Genomic DNA, 15,238 nt, shown 5'->3' with positions numbered 1-15,238 from the left:
GGGGGAGAGGGAGAGGGGGGGAGGGGGAGAGGGAGAGGGGGGGAGGGGGGGAGGGGGAGAGGGGGAGAGGGGGGGAGGGGGAGAGGGAGAGGGGGGGAGGGGGGGGAGGGGGAGAGGGGGGGAGGGGGAGAGGGGGGGGAGGGGGAGAGGGGGGGGAGGGGGGGAGGGGAGAGGGGGGGAGGGGGAGAGGGGGGGAGGGGGAGAGGGAGAGGGAGAGGGGGGGAGGGGGAGAGGAGAGGGAGAGGGGGGAGGGGAGAGGGAGGGGGAGGGGAGAGGGAGGGGGGGAGGGGAGAGAGGGAGGGGGAGGGGGGGAGGGGAGAGAGGGAGGGGGGAGGGGAGAGAGGGAGGGGGGAGGGGGGGAGGGGAGAGAGGGAGGGGGGGAGGGGAGAGGGAGAGGGGGAGGGGAGAGGGGGGAGGGGGAGAGGGGGGGAGGGGAGGGGAGGGGGTGGGGGGGAGGTGGGGGAGGGGGAGGTGGGGGAGGGGGAGGTGGGGGAGGGGGGGTGGGGGAGGGGGGGGGTGGGGGAGGGGAGAGGAGAGGAGGAGGGGAGGGGGGAGGGGGGGAGGGAGGGGAGAGGGGGGAGGGAGAGGAGGGTGGAGGGGGAGGGGAGGAGGGAGGACAGGGGGAGGGGGAGGGGGAGGGGAGGGGAGGGGGAGGGGGAGGGGGGGATGAGGGGGAGGGGGGGAGGGGGAGGGGGGGAGGGGGAGGGGGGGGAGGGGGAGGAGGGGGAGGGGGGGGAGGGGGAGGAGGGGGAGGGGGAGGAGGGGAGGGGGAGGAGGTGGAGGGGAGGGGGAGGGGGAGGAGGGCGAGGAGGGGGAGGGGGAGGAGGGCGAGGGGAGGAGGAGGAGAGGAGGGGGGGAGGGGGAGAGGGGGGGAGGGGGGGAGGGGAGAGGGGGGGAGGGGGGGAGGGGGGGAGGGGGGGAGGGGGAGAGGGGGAGAGGGGGGAGGGGGGGAGAGGGGGGGAGAGGGGGGGAGGGGGGGAGGGGGGGGGGAGAGGAGGGGAGGAGAGGGAGAGGGGAGGAGGAGAGGAGGGGGGAGAGAGTGCCTGGAGAGGAGGTGCAGTGGGGTGTGGCTGCAGGGAGGATGTGCTGGGGAATGGGGTGCGGGGGGAGGAGTGTAGGGGGGAGGGGGTGCAGTTGGGGGAGGGGGTTGCAATTGCGGGAGGGGGTGCAGGGGGGAAGGGGGGTGCAGGGGAAGATGAGTGCAGAGGGAGGAAGGGGTGCGGGGGGGTGGGGCTGCAACGAGGAGGTGTAGAGGAAGGAGAGGGGTTGAAGTTGGGGGGGTGGGGTGCGGGGGGGGGGGGGGAGGGGGTGCAGGCGGCGAGGACCCCGCCACACGAGGTCGGGCCGCCGCCTCTGCAGCCAAACTCAACGCGCAGCAGCGAACCGACCTGACAGGCCTCGACATCTCTCTTCAGCGGCGGCGGCGGGGCTTTCGGAGAACGACACCAGTGCCTGACGAGCCCCCCCCCCCGTTTTCCTGCGTGTGTTTTTACCCTCCCCCCCCGTCAGAAAAAAAATCCCCCGAAAACACGTAGGCCTCAGGCTTCGGCGCACGCAAACGGACCCGAAAAACGACCAACTCCGCGGTTTGTCTGCGATAATCTGCCTGTAGAAACGATCTAAGCGAAGCGGGAGGGGGGTAAAAATCCGCGTCCGGGGGCCGCGGGTCCGATGGTGCCTCTTTTAAAACAAAACTGGGGTAAATCGGACTGAATCCCCTCAGAAGTGGGAATGGGCACGGGAGATAAAAGAGCCAAATACTTCCAGGGCAACCAAACCTGCTCGCCCGCCTCGTCCCGCCCACCCCAGTGCGGGTCCGCCCCTTGCCCGTGCTTTGATTGGACGGCCTGCCGAGCTCCGCCTCGTGGTTGGCCCGTTTGAAAATCAACCCGGCCGCTGATGGGTCGACGGCCCCGTCCGTCACGGCGGCCAGCACGTTGGGTTGCAGCCTGGTCTGGCACAGGCGGAGAGGGGGGCGGGAGTGATATCCCCCCCCCCCCCCTCCCGCCCCGTTTCCGATCGGCAGATTCGCGGCGCTGCTGCCGGCGCGCCTCGGCGGAGATACGAATATCGGGCGGCGGCGTGGCGAGCATCCCGCCCGATTTTAACCCCCTTCCCCCCCGCCTGAATGACAGAACCGGCACTCCAGACCCCAAACGGCGGAGATTTTCGGTTTCGCTCCGACAGATTCGTCACGCGGATTTAGTACAAGGGCTTTTTATTAATTGCCCAAAGCACTCGCTGCCGTCCTTATTACCCCAAGGTGCTCACCCCGGGCATGATCTTAATATTTTTCCCTCCCATCCCGGCCCGAGCGGAGTCACGAGAATTTGGCGGCAAAACCCTGCACCATGTTGGTGCAAAGTCTAGGAAAGGCGCCTTGAAATTTAAAGCGTCCTTGCCCTCGCTGCAACCTTGCAATAAACAGGGCAAATTTCTCAGCGAATATAATCCTGCACTTGCCCCTTGATATTCAGCACTGCATGGGTAACCTTCAACTAAATCATTCCAGGTTCAATCCAGTCCCTCTCTTGCAGAGCCCAGTCACCCCATTGGGCCAACTGTTTTAACCCATCCTGCAGTGGCTTGCCCAAAGTGTTTAACTGGGCCTCTAATCTAACCTTAGATTATGGAGTTACTACAATACATGATGGGTCTCCTTTGTTATAGGAAAACTAAAGCCAGCAGCTGTTGGAAATCTGGAAAAGAAAATGTTGGGAGTACTTAACACAGCAGCCACCCAGACAGAAATAATGTTTCAGACTGAAGACAGATCAGGCCACCTTATTCTATACTCCATGAACTGGATCTTTAAAACTCAACTGCACAGTTATAAACTAACACTGAGTGCCATTTGACCATTGCTGGTTCTTTAAAAGCAAGGCATTGCTTAACTAAGTTCTCACTTTTCAAAACTCTCCTAGGCTTTGTTCTCCTTGCTTCAGATCAATCTCCTTCCACTTATGATGGATATCCCTGAACTTAATCCTGTCACATTGGCAGCTGAAGGCATAGATTGCAATCTCTTCAAGTCATCCCTTTAAACTTGAGAACAAGTATTGATTCTATTACATCCTTATTTGGCACAATGCCAAATTCAGTCACTCCTATTAAGTACATTAGGTTGTTTCTCTGTCATAAAGTACAATACAAATGTTACTTTTAATACTTTCAACATTTCCTGTTCCCGATTTGTCTAATATCATTTACTTTAGCATGAAAAACCTGATGGAGACAGAATAACGAGAAATGCCAGAGTGAAATTAATGACTACTTTCAATCACTTTAACTGCATTTTGTAATGTTGTGTTCATTTTTGAAATTTCTGAATCCCACTCAAAAAATTCCATTGTTTTCCATTCTATGTTTTCCAAAAAAACATTCTTGGCTGCCACACAAGAAAATATAGATCTAGAGAGATTTCTGCAAATACCAGTGTATTTTAATTAAGGTGGCAAAATGCATTAAAGTGTTCTAAATTCAGTTTTGTTTAGAAGGAACAGGCTGAAAGTGGCATTTAGATCAGTATCCAAGATTCAGTTCACAAAAATCAGATTATCATTGTGTAAAATAGCAGATCGGAAATCTCCTTAAGGTATTAATACTTCTATGTATATGCCAATATATATTTGATGCAGCATCTCATATTGTACTTGCAGTTTGACAACAAACCACGAGTTTTCAGTTCTTTGCAACATGGGAATGAAGGAAAAATATCCAATGCAATAATAAGCATTTGGCTTAAGAGTTTTTAGGTACACTTAATGATAGAACAGTTGGTGTTTCAGTCTTCAACTTGATAAATCTGTTGTATCAACATTAATGCACTGAAAAAATAGAAAATCAAAATCAAATTACACCACCTTTAAAAGCCAAATGCTTGTCTCAATACAGAGACAAATTTGAATTTTGCAAATGATTTTACCTAATAGCCCAAAGCTCACAGTAGATTATGGACATTGAAATGTACGAAATCACAGAACAAACAGGAGCTCATTCAACTAATTATTGGTAATAAAAGAACACATGAATTCTATTTCATTTCCTAAACTTTCAATATTATATGCTAATCCATTGATACATGAACCTTTGAAATTAATTAACAATGTTCGAGGTCAAAGACCCTTCATCAGGACTGTTCTGTTGAATATTTCCAACACTATTGTTTTTACTCATGGTTACCTGCATCAACACGAGATCCCCAAGTCATACACAATAAAGACCTATGTTGTACACAAATATATTACAAATCAGAATCTGCAGATGCTGGGAACTTGAAATAAAAAACAAAGTTCAAGGACTCAACAGATCAGGCAGCATCTGTTTCAGGTCATTGAGGGATCCACAGGTGCTACCGAACATGCTGAGTATTTTCATCACATTCTGTTTTTACTTGATCTATATTTTAGAAGCATTAATAATCTGTCTTCTTGACAGGATGGGAATATTTGCAGCCCATTTTATTAACAGAGCTGGATGCTGACGAGGTGAAAAAGAAAAAAAACACTCAAATTGAGGGCCTGGCAACATCTGTGGAGGGAAATGGACAGTCTGGACAGATAAAGGGTCTTGATCCAAAATGTTGACTGTCCATTTCCCTCCACAAATGCCACCTGACCTGCTGAGTAGCACTAGCAGATTGCTTTTTTGCTCCAGATTCCAGCATCTGCAGTTTCCTGTCTCTATCTAAAACAGAGGCCACCTTTTATTGCCTTTCCTCCCTTGTCCATTTAGTTCCTTAAAACAAGTTCATTTTATATTCTCTATCCCCAGCCCCTCTCTCACACCTATCATAGTGCTGAATAAATACATAGCTCTGAAAGCCCCCGAGAGTAACTCGGAAAACGGAGTGCACCTTCTTGGGTTTCTGCCCAGCACATGACTACATGTTTGTAATAACTTGGCTGAGGAGACTGATGGATCAAATTTAAACCCTGGTTATATTTAAGACCTTGCTCTACCCTTGGTTTAAAGGGCCCAAATCCAATTAATGCTAATTATGTGGTATGGTTGAAATCGTGATGCTAATTTCCATAACACCACACCGTAATAGCCTACTGTCCTTGTTTTAAATTGTTTGCCAATTAAACCCTACAATTATGGTTACACTTTAAATCATAAATAACATCCATAAATTCCCCATAAAACCAGCTGATTTCTCTTAACAGCAACAATAACCTGTATTTATGTAGGATCTTGACCACAAAAATATTCATAGGAATATTAGACAAAAAATTGACATTAGTTGGAAGCTGTGTCACTCATGTATTTATTAGATGAGCCACCACAATTATGGTTTCAGAGAGAGAGTCTTTCTTCTCTTTAGACAAAGTTAATAAGTCAATGTAGTCATGTTGTAGAAATAGTGTTGCAAGGTACAAATAGTCTACTTATTCTCACATTTAGGCGATGGACCCAATGTACTCTTGAACACAGCAAAAACCTCATTCAACAGGTTTGCACAGATGCAAGCACAGTACAAATAATCTGCACAAGAGACTAAAATACATTATTGACATCTGGCACACATCTGCAAGGAGGGCACTTGCAAGCTGTCTAGATAATGTAACTGCACTTACGTTTTGAACTGCCAGGTCGGCTGCAGTTTAAAGAAATAATGAAACTTGGGAACAGTTGTACATAAAACTTAATGATATTTTTAAGCAGATGCTATCACTAAATATTAATCCACCTTCCACAATCAAATTTAATACCATCTTGGACAACCAAACTGCTCAATTGGCACGCCATGCTTTATTGTAACCCTGTGATCCCTTCACTATCAACATACTGGCTGGACGTGTACTATCTGCAAGATACGCTGCAGAAAACTCACCAACGCTTCTCCAATAGGGCCCTTTGGTGCTCAGACAGCAGGTGCACTTCCAGATTCCCCTCAGTCATTACACATCATTGCAGGGTCAAAGTCCTCAAAACTCCCTATGAAACATCACTAAATTCAAGGCCAAGGCACTTAAGGTGAATTGGGGATGAGCATGTGATTGAAAATGAATTTCTAAATCTTAACACTGCAACGTAAACACTCTATAGTATTAAATGAATTGAGGAACTAATTTATTTAGCAAGCAAGGTAAATTTATGGAATAAATAGAACTGCTTTATTGAATTTTCTTAAAGTACATGAGATTTATATCAATGGTTTTCCCACAGCTGTTTAATCCCGCTCACTGCATTATTATATTGTAATTTAAATAAAAATGATCAAAGGAAATCAATAATAAAAATGAAATTTTAAGCCTGGGTCCACACACACTTACTTCTTTGTAGCAAATACAATCATGTTCATACTTGTGTTACAAGACTGAAATTTAAACCTTCTTGGAAGGTTTTATGAGAAAGGAAAGCATATCAAAACTCAAGAAACCAGGATTCCGGCACAACTTTCAGAAACTGGATCTGGAACAATACAGATTATCTCAGCTTTTTCTGTAGCTTGTGCCATATTCATAAGCAGCCTTGCATATTTTGATGATGCATATGTACACCGGGTCTTTCTCCGAAACAAGCTTTCAATTTTATAACTATTCATTGTGCCATTATCAGCCTTTTTAACAGAGCAGACTCTTAATATCCACAAGTGTGGTCAGAACTTGTCAGCGCACCAAGCAGTTAAACAATAAAAAGTGTTTTCCATATTTGCTGCTTTTTGCTTAGCTCTGGAGTGATAATTGATATCAGCACCAAACCCATAGCTTGCAGTACATGCAATGCATTTGGCTCAAGGTACTATTAGGAGCCTCATATCATTTTCTTATCCATACACTTTTCTTATCTAGTCACATTTTATTGGACACAGATAGTTAGACCATATCATGAATGCATGACTTCCAAGATGGCATGTCTGGTTACCTGAATTTGTATCCAAGCCAATGTTCTGTAACCAAAATTTGCACCAAGATGGTCACAGGACTCCAGTGTTCAAGCATTTCCTGGATAGCTTGGTCTGCTAACAGAAAAGTATGTTGTCACAGGGAGCCAGGACCATTCCTACCAATTTCAGATTAATTCTTTAACATGCAAGATCACCCCGTGTGAATGAATAGTGGGCAACACATCCTTCTTTGGTAGTCCCTTGGGATTGAGGTTGACTTAATTCCACTCCAGTTCTGTGCATTCTGAGATGGCTGATAAAGTCAATGTGGAAACCACAGACTCTTCCACAGATTGGGCAGGAGGTTGGGTGCGTAGTTTGAGAGGTGGTACACTCTTCCATTGCTTATGCAGGGCAGCTTTGTGCTTGTAATGCACAGACCAGAGGTTCTCAATACCATCCCAAATGTTCCTTCTCCAATTTGAGCTATCTTGGGTCAGGAGTCATTAGAGATGTAGCACATTTCCCCCCCAAGGAAGTTTTGAGCACATCTTTGAATTCTTTTCTGTCACCTGGTAATTTCTTTCCATGACAAAACTCAGAATAGAGTGTCTGTTTAGGAAACTAGTGTCAAGCATGCAAAATGGCAAACCAATATCAGACATTAGCCTGGGAGACATCGCCAACATTGGCTTGCTTATCCTTCCAGTGAATTTGGAGAGATTTTGCAGAAGCATTGGTGAGATTTTTCCCAGTACCTTGAAGATAGGTAGGTAATCCAGGTCTCATAAGCATATAGGGCAGAGATCACTGCTGCACAGTAGACCACAGGTTTTGTGCCAGGTCTGGGGTCTTGTTTTTCAAATACATTTTTTGTCAATTTACCAGAAGCTATGCTGGGCTTTCACACCAGTGGTACATTTCTTCATTGATGTCTGCCTTGGACGAGAGATGGCACCTGAGATATGGGCAGTAGTCCATGTTTCCGGGTTCTGTGATTTTGTTGTTGGAGGGCAATGTGGCACAGCAAGGACAGGTGAGTAAAGGATCTTTGTCTTGAAGATGTTGAGTACAAAGCCCATCCTTTCACATGCTTCACTGAAGTCATTGATGGCTTAGAGCTGAAATGTCCAAGGATGCGTTTTCTGCAATACTGCTGCAGTTCAGATGAAGTCTGGTCTGCAGTGTAGTCATAGCCTGATCAGTTTCCCATCACTTCTGTTCTACTCCAGATTTACCAGAGATGAATGCAACACTGAGGCAAGAAAGATAGAAGGAAGATGGAGCAATGGCAGAGCTTGTTTTTGACACAGTCTTCGTCGAGATTGGCTGTGTTGTAAACCAGTTGGTTAGTATCATGGCCTGCATGCCATTATGGACCGAAGGCAAAATGGAGCTGAACTTCTGTGGGCAGCCAAATTTGAGGGAGTTTTCCCCAACCCCCACAATTGATGGGAGTCACAGGTTTCAGCAAGTTCCAAAGGCACCATGTACATTGGTGCTGCTGAGTGTTCTACTGGTTAACAATTGGCCGAACATTGGCTCCCAGAGAAGCAATGCCACAATTTTACATTTTTCATCCTTGTTTACAAATCCTCCCAGGGACTCAACCCCTCACCAGCTCTAAACACCTCTAACTTACCCAAACTGAGACATTGTGCCCTACTTCTGATCTCCTGTACATCCCAACTTAAAGCCCTTAGATCTTGAATTCACACCCTAAAAATCAAGTCTCTCATCTTAAAACTATCTTCCTTCCTTCTATGAAGTGTTGCTACATTAAAAGGCGCTACACAAATATAAATGATTAAAATGCACTGATATTCTGTTTATCCAACATTCATGGCAATTTTTTTTGCATACCTTTTGCACACTGCACTTAGTTTTAAAATAGCTGGTCTAATTATAGCATATTAAATCAATTTTAAGTCCAACCAAAATCTGCAACACTGTCTTAAACCCAAGTTCAACAATTTGAATTAGAATATTTAAAATAAATCTTTATTTTTATACATTACATGTATTTGTCACATACAATATAAAATTGCTACAGATATTTGACATGAAATTTGCTTTAAATTCATATCATCATCAAAATTAGGAGGAAGACAACATGATTAAATTCTTTATCATAAATACAAGCAGTGTCCATGCCATAGGATTTCATTGCTGTCAAAGTCCTGAGCTGTGCTATTACCTTGCAACTATCATTAGTCATTACGTTAACAGAGTTCATGATGAGAGGGGATAGCCTGAATAAAATTTTATCTACAGTTTTACAAAGCTGGGGTATGTGTGCACACGTGGTGGGGTGGGGGTGGGGGGGAGCAAGAGAAGAGGATGAGAGTTACATTCATGATCAAATCACACAAGGTGACCATAATCAAAACTGCAATGCTCTATGATCTGCAAGGCAAATACTACTCTGCATGCATAACACCATTGTAAGTGCATTCCAGAAAAAGGTAATGCTACAGTGTGACCACAATTTTTTTTTCCACACTAAATTTTTATATATATTACTATTTTACTTTTTCAGGTGAATCATTGCTCCAAACCAACCAGTAGTTTACAATCCATGAGTTACTATTTTGTCACCCAAACAATTTTCATGTTATCACCATTACATCCGTTGGATTTGGATCCTTTTGCAAGGATTCATTTTGCAGCAATATTTCACTGAGAAATTGCAAATAATTCTACAGAATGTCTCGTGTTCCTTTGATTACAAAAATAATTCCCTGATGTCAAAGCTCACACAAAAAAATACTGCGGAGTTCTGGAGACTGTAAAAGTACAATGCACAGGTACAACTTTTGTTTTGGTATCAACTCTCTGCCAGAGGACAGTGAAATTTGGGAAGGGGGAGTGGAAAGGCTCAAAGAGAATTATACACATCTTGGCTGAATGACCTGTGCATGCAAGGAAGCACTTCAAAGATCACAAATTAAAATAAACAATCCTAAGCATTGCAGTGTAGGTCATCCCAGAAAACAAAATTACAAGAAAATATCGTTCAAAAGAACTAAATGGGAGAATAAAAGACATTACAAAAAACATTAGTGTTGAATTTTCACAATTCACTAATACCAAATTACTCTCATACAGCTGGATTTTGTTTTAATATTCAGACTGAAGAATTCAAGATTTTGCAGATTTTCTGAAATTCCCAATCAATATTCACCCTTTGGAATTATGACAGAGGAATTTCAGTGCTATTTATACAGATGATATTTGAATTGCCACAGATTACAACACAAGTACAATTAGTCACTCACTCTCTAAACTACTGAAAAACCACATGAAGTGCAAAGACTAAAAATAAGCTGCCATCACGACTGGATTGAGATGCTCCTTGCTTGAAGCAGCACCTGCAATTTTTACTATACAAAAATGAATCAAGTTCAACAATAAACAAACATCTAATAAAAAGTAAACAGATTTGAAAGTGACTCACTGTGGGATTTTACCAGATTCATCACATAAAGGAAAACAGTTTTCTAACCACTATTGGCTGATTGAAAACTGGACTCAATTAAATGATTTATTGCCTCATTACACTGTGGTAATAAAAACTAGCAATAAAATTTTAATCAAGCAGCTTATAGCCTCCCATCAAGTTTGTTCCCCCTGTGGATGTACATCTGCAATATCTTATCTTATTTTATTTAACTTAACATGTGAAAGTCTAGTAGCGCTCAATATAATATGTACAATAGGAAATGAATATAATACAGAATCTTCATTTGCTTTGTACAAAAATTCAGAGGTATTGTATTATATAGATTTACATAAAGTGAATAGCTCATCACATTGAAACAAATCCTTTGAGTAGTTTGTTTTCTTCCTGAACCTGGATCAATCACCAAAGGCAGAAGTTCAAACCGTAAATAAAAACTTCCAACACAATCAATTCATGCTATTCATATCAATTCATGTATAATACTGAAGGCTGTTTACTTGATTTTGTAAGCTACAACTTGTTTGAATCAGTGCCTTTGCTCATGCCTGCCTGTGGTGAAAACAAGGATTAAATCAAATTTTGCATTAGAAGCAATGTCAATTGGAATACTTGAGCGGAACCTCTGGTAGAATTCGTCCACTAACCAACCTAAAACTCACATCACAAATTCAATAATTCAACTAGTCGGCATTAATTTTCATGTCATTTCAATGTTCAGAACTCCTTTGATAACAAAAACTAATCATTAGAAGTCTTACAGATAGCATAAATTTCCTTGGTGTACCGTGGATTGATTTTTCAGCAGCATCCTGAATTCCAATGTTTTTTCACTGTTTGGCGTATTCTTAAGTTCAATATAATCCCCTTGGCTTTGGGTCGGAGTTCCCAAACAAGACTTCGACATCAAACACTCCACTAATACACTGAAAGACAAAGTGGAATTTCAAGTTCAAGTTAAAAGTAACATTCTCATCAATATAATAGTATGCAGAAGTATGTAAACACTTGATAAGATATCTTTATTTGTCACATGTATATCAAAACAGTGAAATGCATCTTTTACATGGAGTGTTCTGGGGGCAGCCCACAAGTGTCACCACACTTCTGGTGCCAGCATAGCGTGCCCACAACTTCCTAACCCGTACGTCTTTGGAATGTGGGAGGAAACCGGAGCACCCGGAGGAAACCCATGCAGACACGGGGAGAACGTACAAACCCCCTACAGACAGTGGGCAGAAATGAACTCGGGTCGTTGGCGCTGTAATAGCATTATGCTAACCGCTACACTTTAAATTGTACGAATAATGCTTCCCTGCATACAAGGAGCATTGGAAAAAGGTGTCTAGAAATTAAACTTCACTGCAAGTGAGTCAATTATCTCCGTAACTTATTGAAAAAAGTATCTATGGAGCAGTTCTGCAACTTACCTCATGGCTTGAGCAACATTCTTGTTTTCTTTCACAGAGGTTTCAATCCAACCAACAAAATGGTTCTCTTTACTAAAGACATCAATGTCATTTCTGGTGATTGCCCATTCTGATAAGTCACACTATTTAGGGGGGAAAAAAAATAAAGGAAAAAAGCATGTTTCTATCAAAATACAAGTTCCATATAAAGTTGCAGTTTAGGGAATTAAAGTAATTATCCTTTCAAAGAACACTTAAAGTGACTATAATTTATATATAAAATAACTACCATGGTGGAAAGAAAAAAAATACTCAAGACCAAAGAAAATATTTAATTTGAGCTTGGTGGTAGAAATACTTATCTTCTGTGGTTGGCAAAAGATGTGATAAAGTTAAATTCAGTACCAACCAGAACTCAATTTTTCCTGCCAGCAAATCTTAATACAAATTGGCAAACAAAAAACATGGACGCAACTTCCAACTATTCTAATTGTTGGCAATTTCTCTATGCTTATGGTATTTACTATACATTCTCCTGTGTCTGCGTGGGTTTCCTCCGGGTGCTCCGGTTTCCTCCCACATTCTAAAGACGTACGGGTAGGTTAACTTGGGGGTTTAAAATGGGCGGCGCAAACTCATTGGGCCGGAAGGGCCTGTTACCACGCTGTAAATAATGAATGTCACATAGTCTCTTTCAATAAATATAGCACCATCTGCTGGTCAAATCTTTATGAAAGTTCTGCAAATCATAATTAGTTTCTCTCCTTGTGCGGGTTTCTGTATCATATCTACCTGCTCAGCAAAGGTTGGAGTCCTTTCAAATCCTAGAATGTCAAACCAGAGTAGGACTTATACTATGAGTGAGTGGTAGGGCACTAGGGAGTATAATGGAACAGAGGGTACTAAGAGTACAAGTACATAGTTCGTTGAAAGCGGTGTCACAGCTAGACAGGGTGGTGAAAAAGGCATTTAGCACACTGGCCTTCATCAGTCAGGGAATTGAGTGTAGGAGTCGGGACATTAGGTTGTAGTTGTACAAGTTGTTGGTGAGGCCGCACCTGGAGTACTGTGTATAGTTTTGGTCACCCAGATATAGGAAAGACATGGTTAAACTGGAAAGGGTGCAGAAAAGATTTATGAGGACGTTGCCAGGACTAGAGGGCCTGTGTTATAGAGAGATTAGCCAGGCCAGATCTTCATTCCTTGGAACATAGGAGAATGAGGGGGCAGTCTTACAGAAGCATTTAAAATTATGAGAGGCATAGATAAGGTGGATGGTATGTCTTTTCCCCAGGGTAGGGGAGCCCAAAACTAGGGAGCATAGATTTAGAGTGAGAGGAAAAGATTTAAAAAGCGACCTGAGGGGCAACTTTTACCACGTAGAGGGCAGTGAATATATGGAACGAGCTGCCAGAGGAAGTGGGTGAGGCAGGTACAGTAGTACCATTTAAGAAGCACTTGGATAGGTACATGGAGGGGAGGGGCTTGGAGGGATATGGGCCAAACACAGGAAATTGGGACAGTCAGCATGGACTTGTTGGGCCGAAGAGCCTGTATCCGTGCTGTATTGCTCTATGACTCCTTCTCCCAAACTTACACCAGTACTTCTCCACAGCTAGAAAGAGCATAACAGGAACAAAATACCCCCTTTCCATCTGAATTTTGAGGAAAGCTTGGACTATATTTTTTTCCTCTCTCTCAATTTTGCAACAGTGTCATTGTTTATTGTCACACGTTCAAGTATAATTTATGTTTACTTATCTTAGCTGCTGCTGCTACAAAAAGCTAGTTTTCATGGCATTTATACCCTGTGTGCGTCTGCCTATGTCAACAATAAACTTGAACTTAACACTGGAAGCCTGCTCTTTCCACTTTGACCCAAGACTAAGAAACCATGAACTTAAATCTCATGTTTGAGAACAAAAGGGCACCTTAATGCTGTTAGTTATCAAAGTACCAAGGGCTAGATAAAAGAACTACTAAACTATTTTTAGGATATGAAAGTCTTGTGGCACATGAGTATAAAAAAAAACAGGAAAACACTAAAATCAGTTGGTTGAATAAAGCAAACCAAAGAGCATAATTATTTAAGATAGAACAAAAAAAGGCAACACATAAAACTGGCTTGGAAAAATGAGGAATGTCACAAATTTGAGGTAGTTAAGTTTCCATATGTTGCTTGGTTACTAATGAAGCTGGCTCCATTGTCATGGAAATTTTTGAAAATCCAATCGAACAAGCTTCATGAGCAGGTGAGCAGATCACAGATGAGTGTAGGAATGAAAAATTATCAAAATGCAAGAAAGTGATGCACCATTAATCAGAAATATAAGCAATGAGTTTGCTATGTCGGAAAAGGTGCAAATAAAATAAATTTGAAATTGGAAGATTGCCACAGGCAGACTAATTCAGGTGAATAACCTCAATTAAAAGGAAGAAAATCACTCAAGATATTAGAATTGGACATTTGGACAATACGTTTTAAACATCCCTTCTTTTAAAAAAGATAATATTGTAGCGACTCACCGTCCGGGTATGCAAACCGGCTCGGCAGTCGGGTCACAACGGCGTCGGCAGCAGCGAGGCCCAAGATGGCGGCGGGCCTTCGTCTTCCCCGATCAACGGGGAGAACCCTGTGCGCGGGAAGGACTTGATGACGTAGCATATACATCGTTGCCGGTTGCATTGGGTGGGAACAGTCTCCCTTAAAGGCCCGTGCAAGGCGGGAAAATAACCAGTTCTGTTCTGAAACTCTACGACTCGCATCTTGTGTTCATTCCGCGGTAGCAACCGCTACAATATTGCATAATAGAGCTCTAAGATTATGGCAGGACACGATACAGATGCTTTAAATTCAAATATATACATCAGCAAGTTATTTAGTATTTAATCTAAAGTGATAGTTCCCAACATTTGGTGGGGGGGGGGGGGGGCACAGAAGTAGGGAAAGAGTGATTCTAAAGGCAAGGGGATCCATGGGGTTTTAATAATTAACTTAGAAAGTTTAAAAAATGAAAATACTTTCAGCAAGCCTCCTGTCCTGTGGGGATGCTATTAGCCTTTAGTAATCCCTGGATATCACCACCTCCATAGGAGGGCAGCACTTGGTTTCATCAGGTATTTATGCATGGTGGGGGAAGGGGGGAGGTGGGGGGGCTCAGGTGCATACTTTGCTGAATACATGTGGCTTTCATCTAAATTGCTTGCAAACCTCTGGTCTAAAGCACAGGAGAACAAGTAGAAAGCTTAAGCAGCTTTAATAATTAAGAGTCAGATGTTCTTTCCCCACTGACTCCTGTGGAAAATACTCTTGGCTGATGATAAAACTTAAAAATTAAAGGCACTAATGTCTAATTTAAAAGCAGCATTTTTAGTTGTTAACAACTGTTTCACAGCTTATGGAAGACAGATTCTACCCACAGTATGATAGCAGAAATCTTAAATCTCAAATCTCATTTTCTGCACACAGGATTTTAGAACTTTGGCTATCGTCAGCACGATTGTGCAAATTGGGGAGACATCCAGACAAAACAAGGC

General features: G+C 43.5%; 2 protein-coding genes across 6 annotated transcripts in view; both read right to left on the bottom strand.

Annotated features, from left to right (window-relative positions):
* nucks1a (nuclear casein kinase and cyclin-dependent kinase substrate 1a) overlaps positions 1 to 1,791 on the bottom strand; it is a 35,212-nt gene extending 33,421 nt beyond the window's left edge. Inside the window, exon 1 of the mRNA XM_052034805.1 lies at positions 1,389 to 1,791. Within this exon, the coding sequence (XP_051890765.1) occupies positions 1,389 to 1,405 (17 nt within the window). The 5' untranslated portion in view covers positions 1,406 to 1,791. The remainder of the gene's footprint in view (positions 1 to 1,388) is intronic.
* A 1,856-nt stretch (positions 1,792 to 3,647) lies between these two features.
* LOC127580857 (ras-related protein Rab-7L1-like) overlaps positions 3,648 to 15,238 on the bottom strand; it is a 28,965-nt gene continuing 17,374 nt past the window's right edge. Inside the window, exons 5-8 of one of the 5 annotated variants that reach the window (XR_007957890.1) lie at positions 11,723 to 11,844; positions 11,080 to 11,218; positions 6,871 to 6,967; positions 3,648 to 3,827 (exon numbers count right to left, since the gene is read on the bottom strand). Coding sequence is in view for 3 of the 5 variants with exons in the window: in XM_052034806.1 (XP_051890766.1) it covers positions 6,940 to 6,964; positions 11,054 to 11,218; positions 11,723 to 11,844 (312 nt within the window). In the remaining 2 variants the exon portion in view is untranslated. Of the gene's footprint in view, positions 3,828 to 6,189; positions 6,968 to 8,813; positions 11,219 to 11,722; positions 11,845 to 15,238 lie in introns of those variants that run through there. The other 4 variants (XR_007957891.1, XM_052034806.1, XM_052034807.1 and 1 more) reach the window with 4 other exon arrangements.

Source organism: Pristis pectinata, chromosome 20 (assembly GCF_009764475.1).
Source record: "Pristis pectinata isolate sPriPec2 chromosome 20, sPriPec2.1.pri, whole genome shotgun sequence".
In the NCBI taxonomy this organism is placed as follows: domain Eukaryota; kingdom Metazoa; phylum Chordata; class Chondrichthyes; order Rhinopristiformes; family Pristidae; genus Pristis; species Pristis pectinata.
Note: the sequence above shows the minus strand (reverse complement) of the source record. Positions and strands in the feature narration are given on the sequence as shown.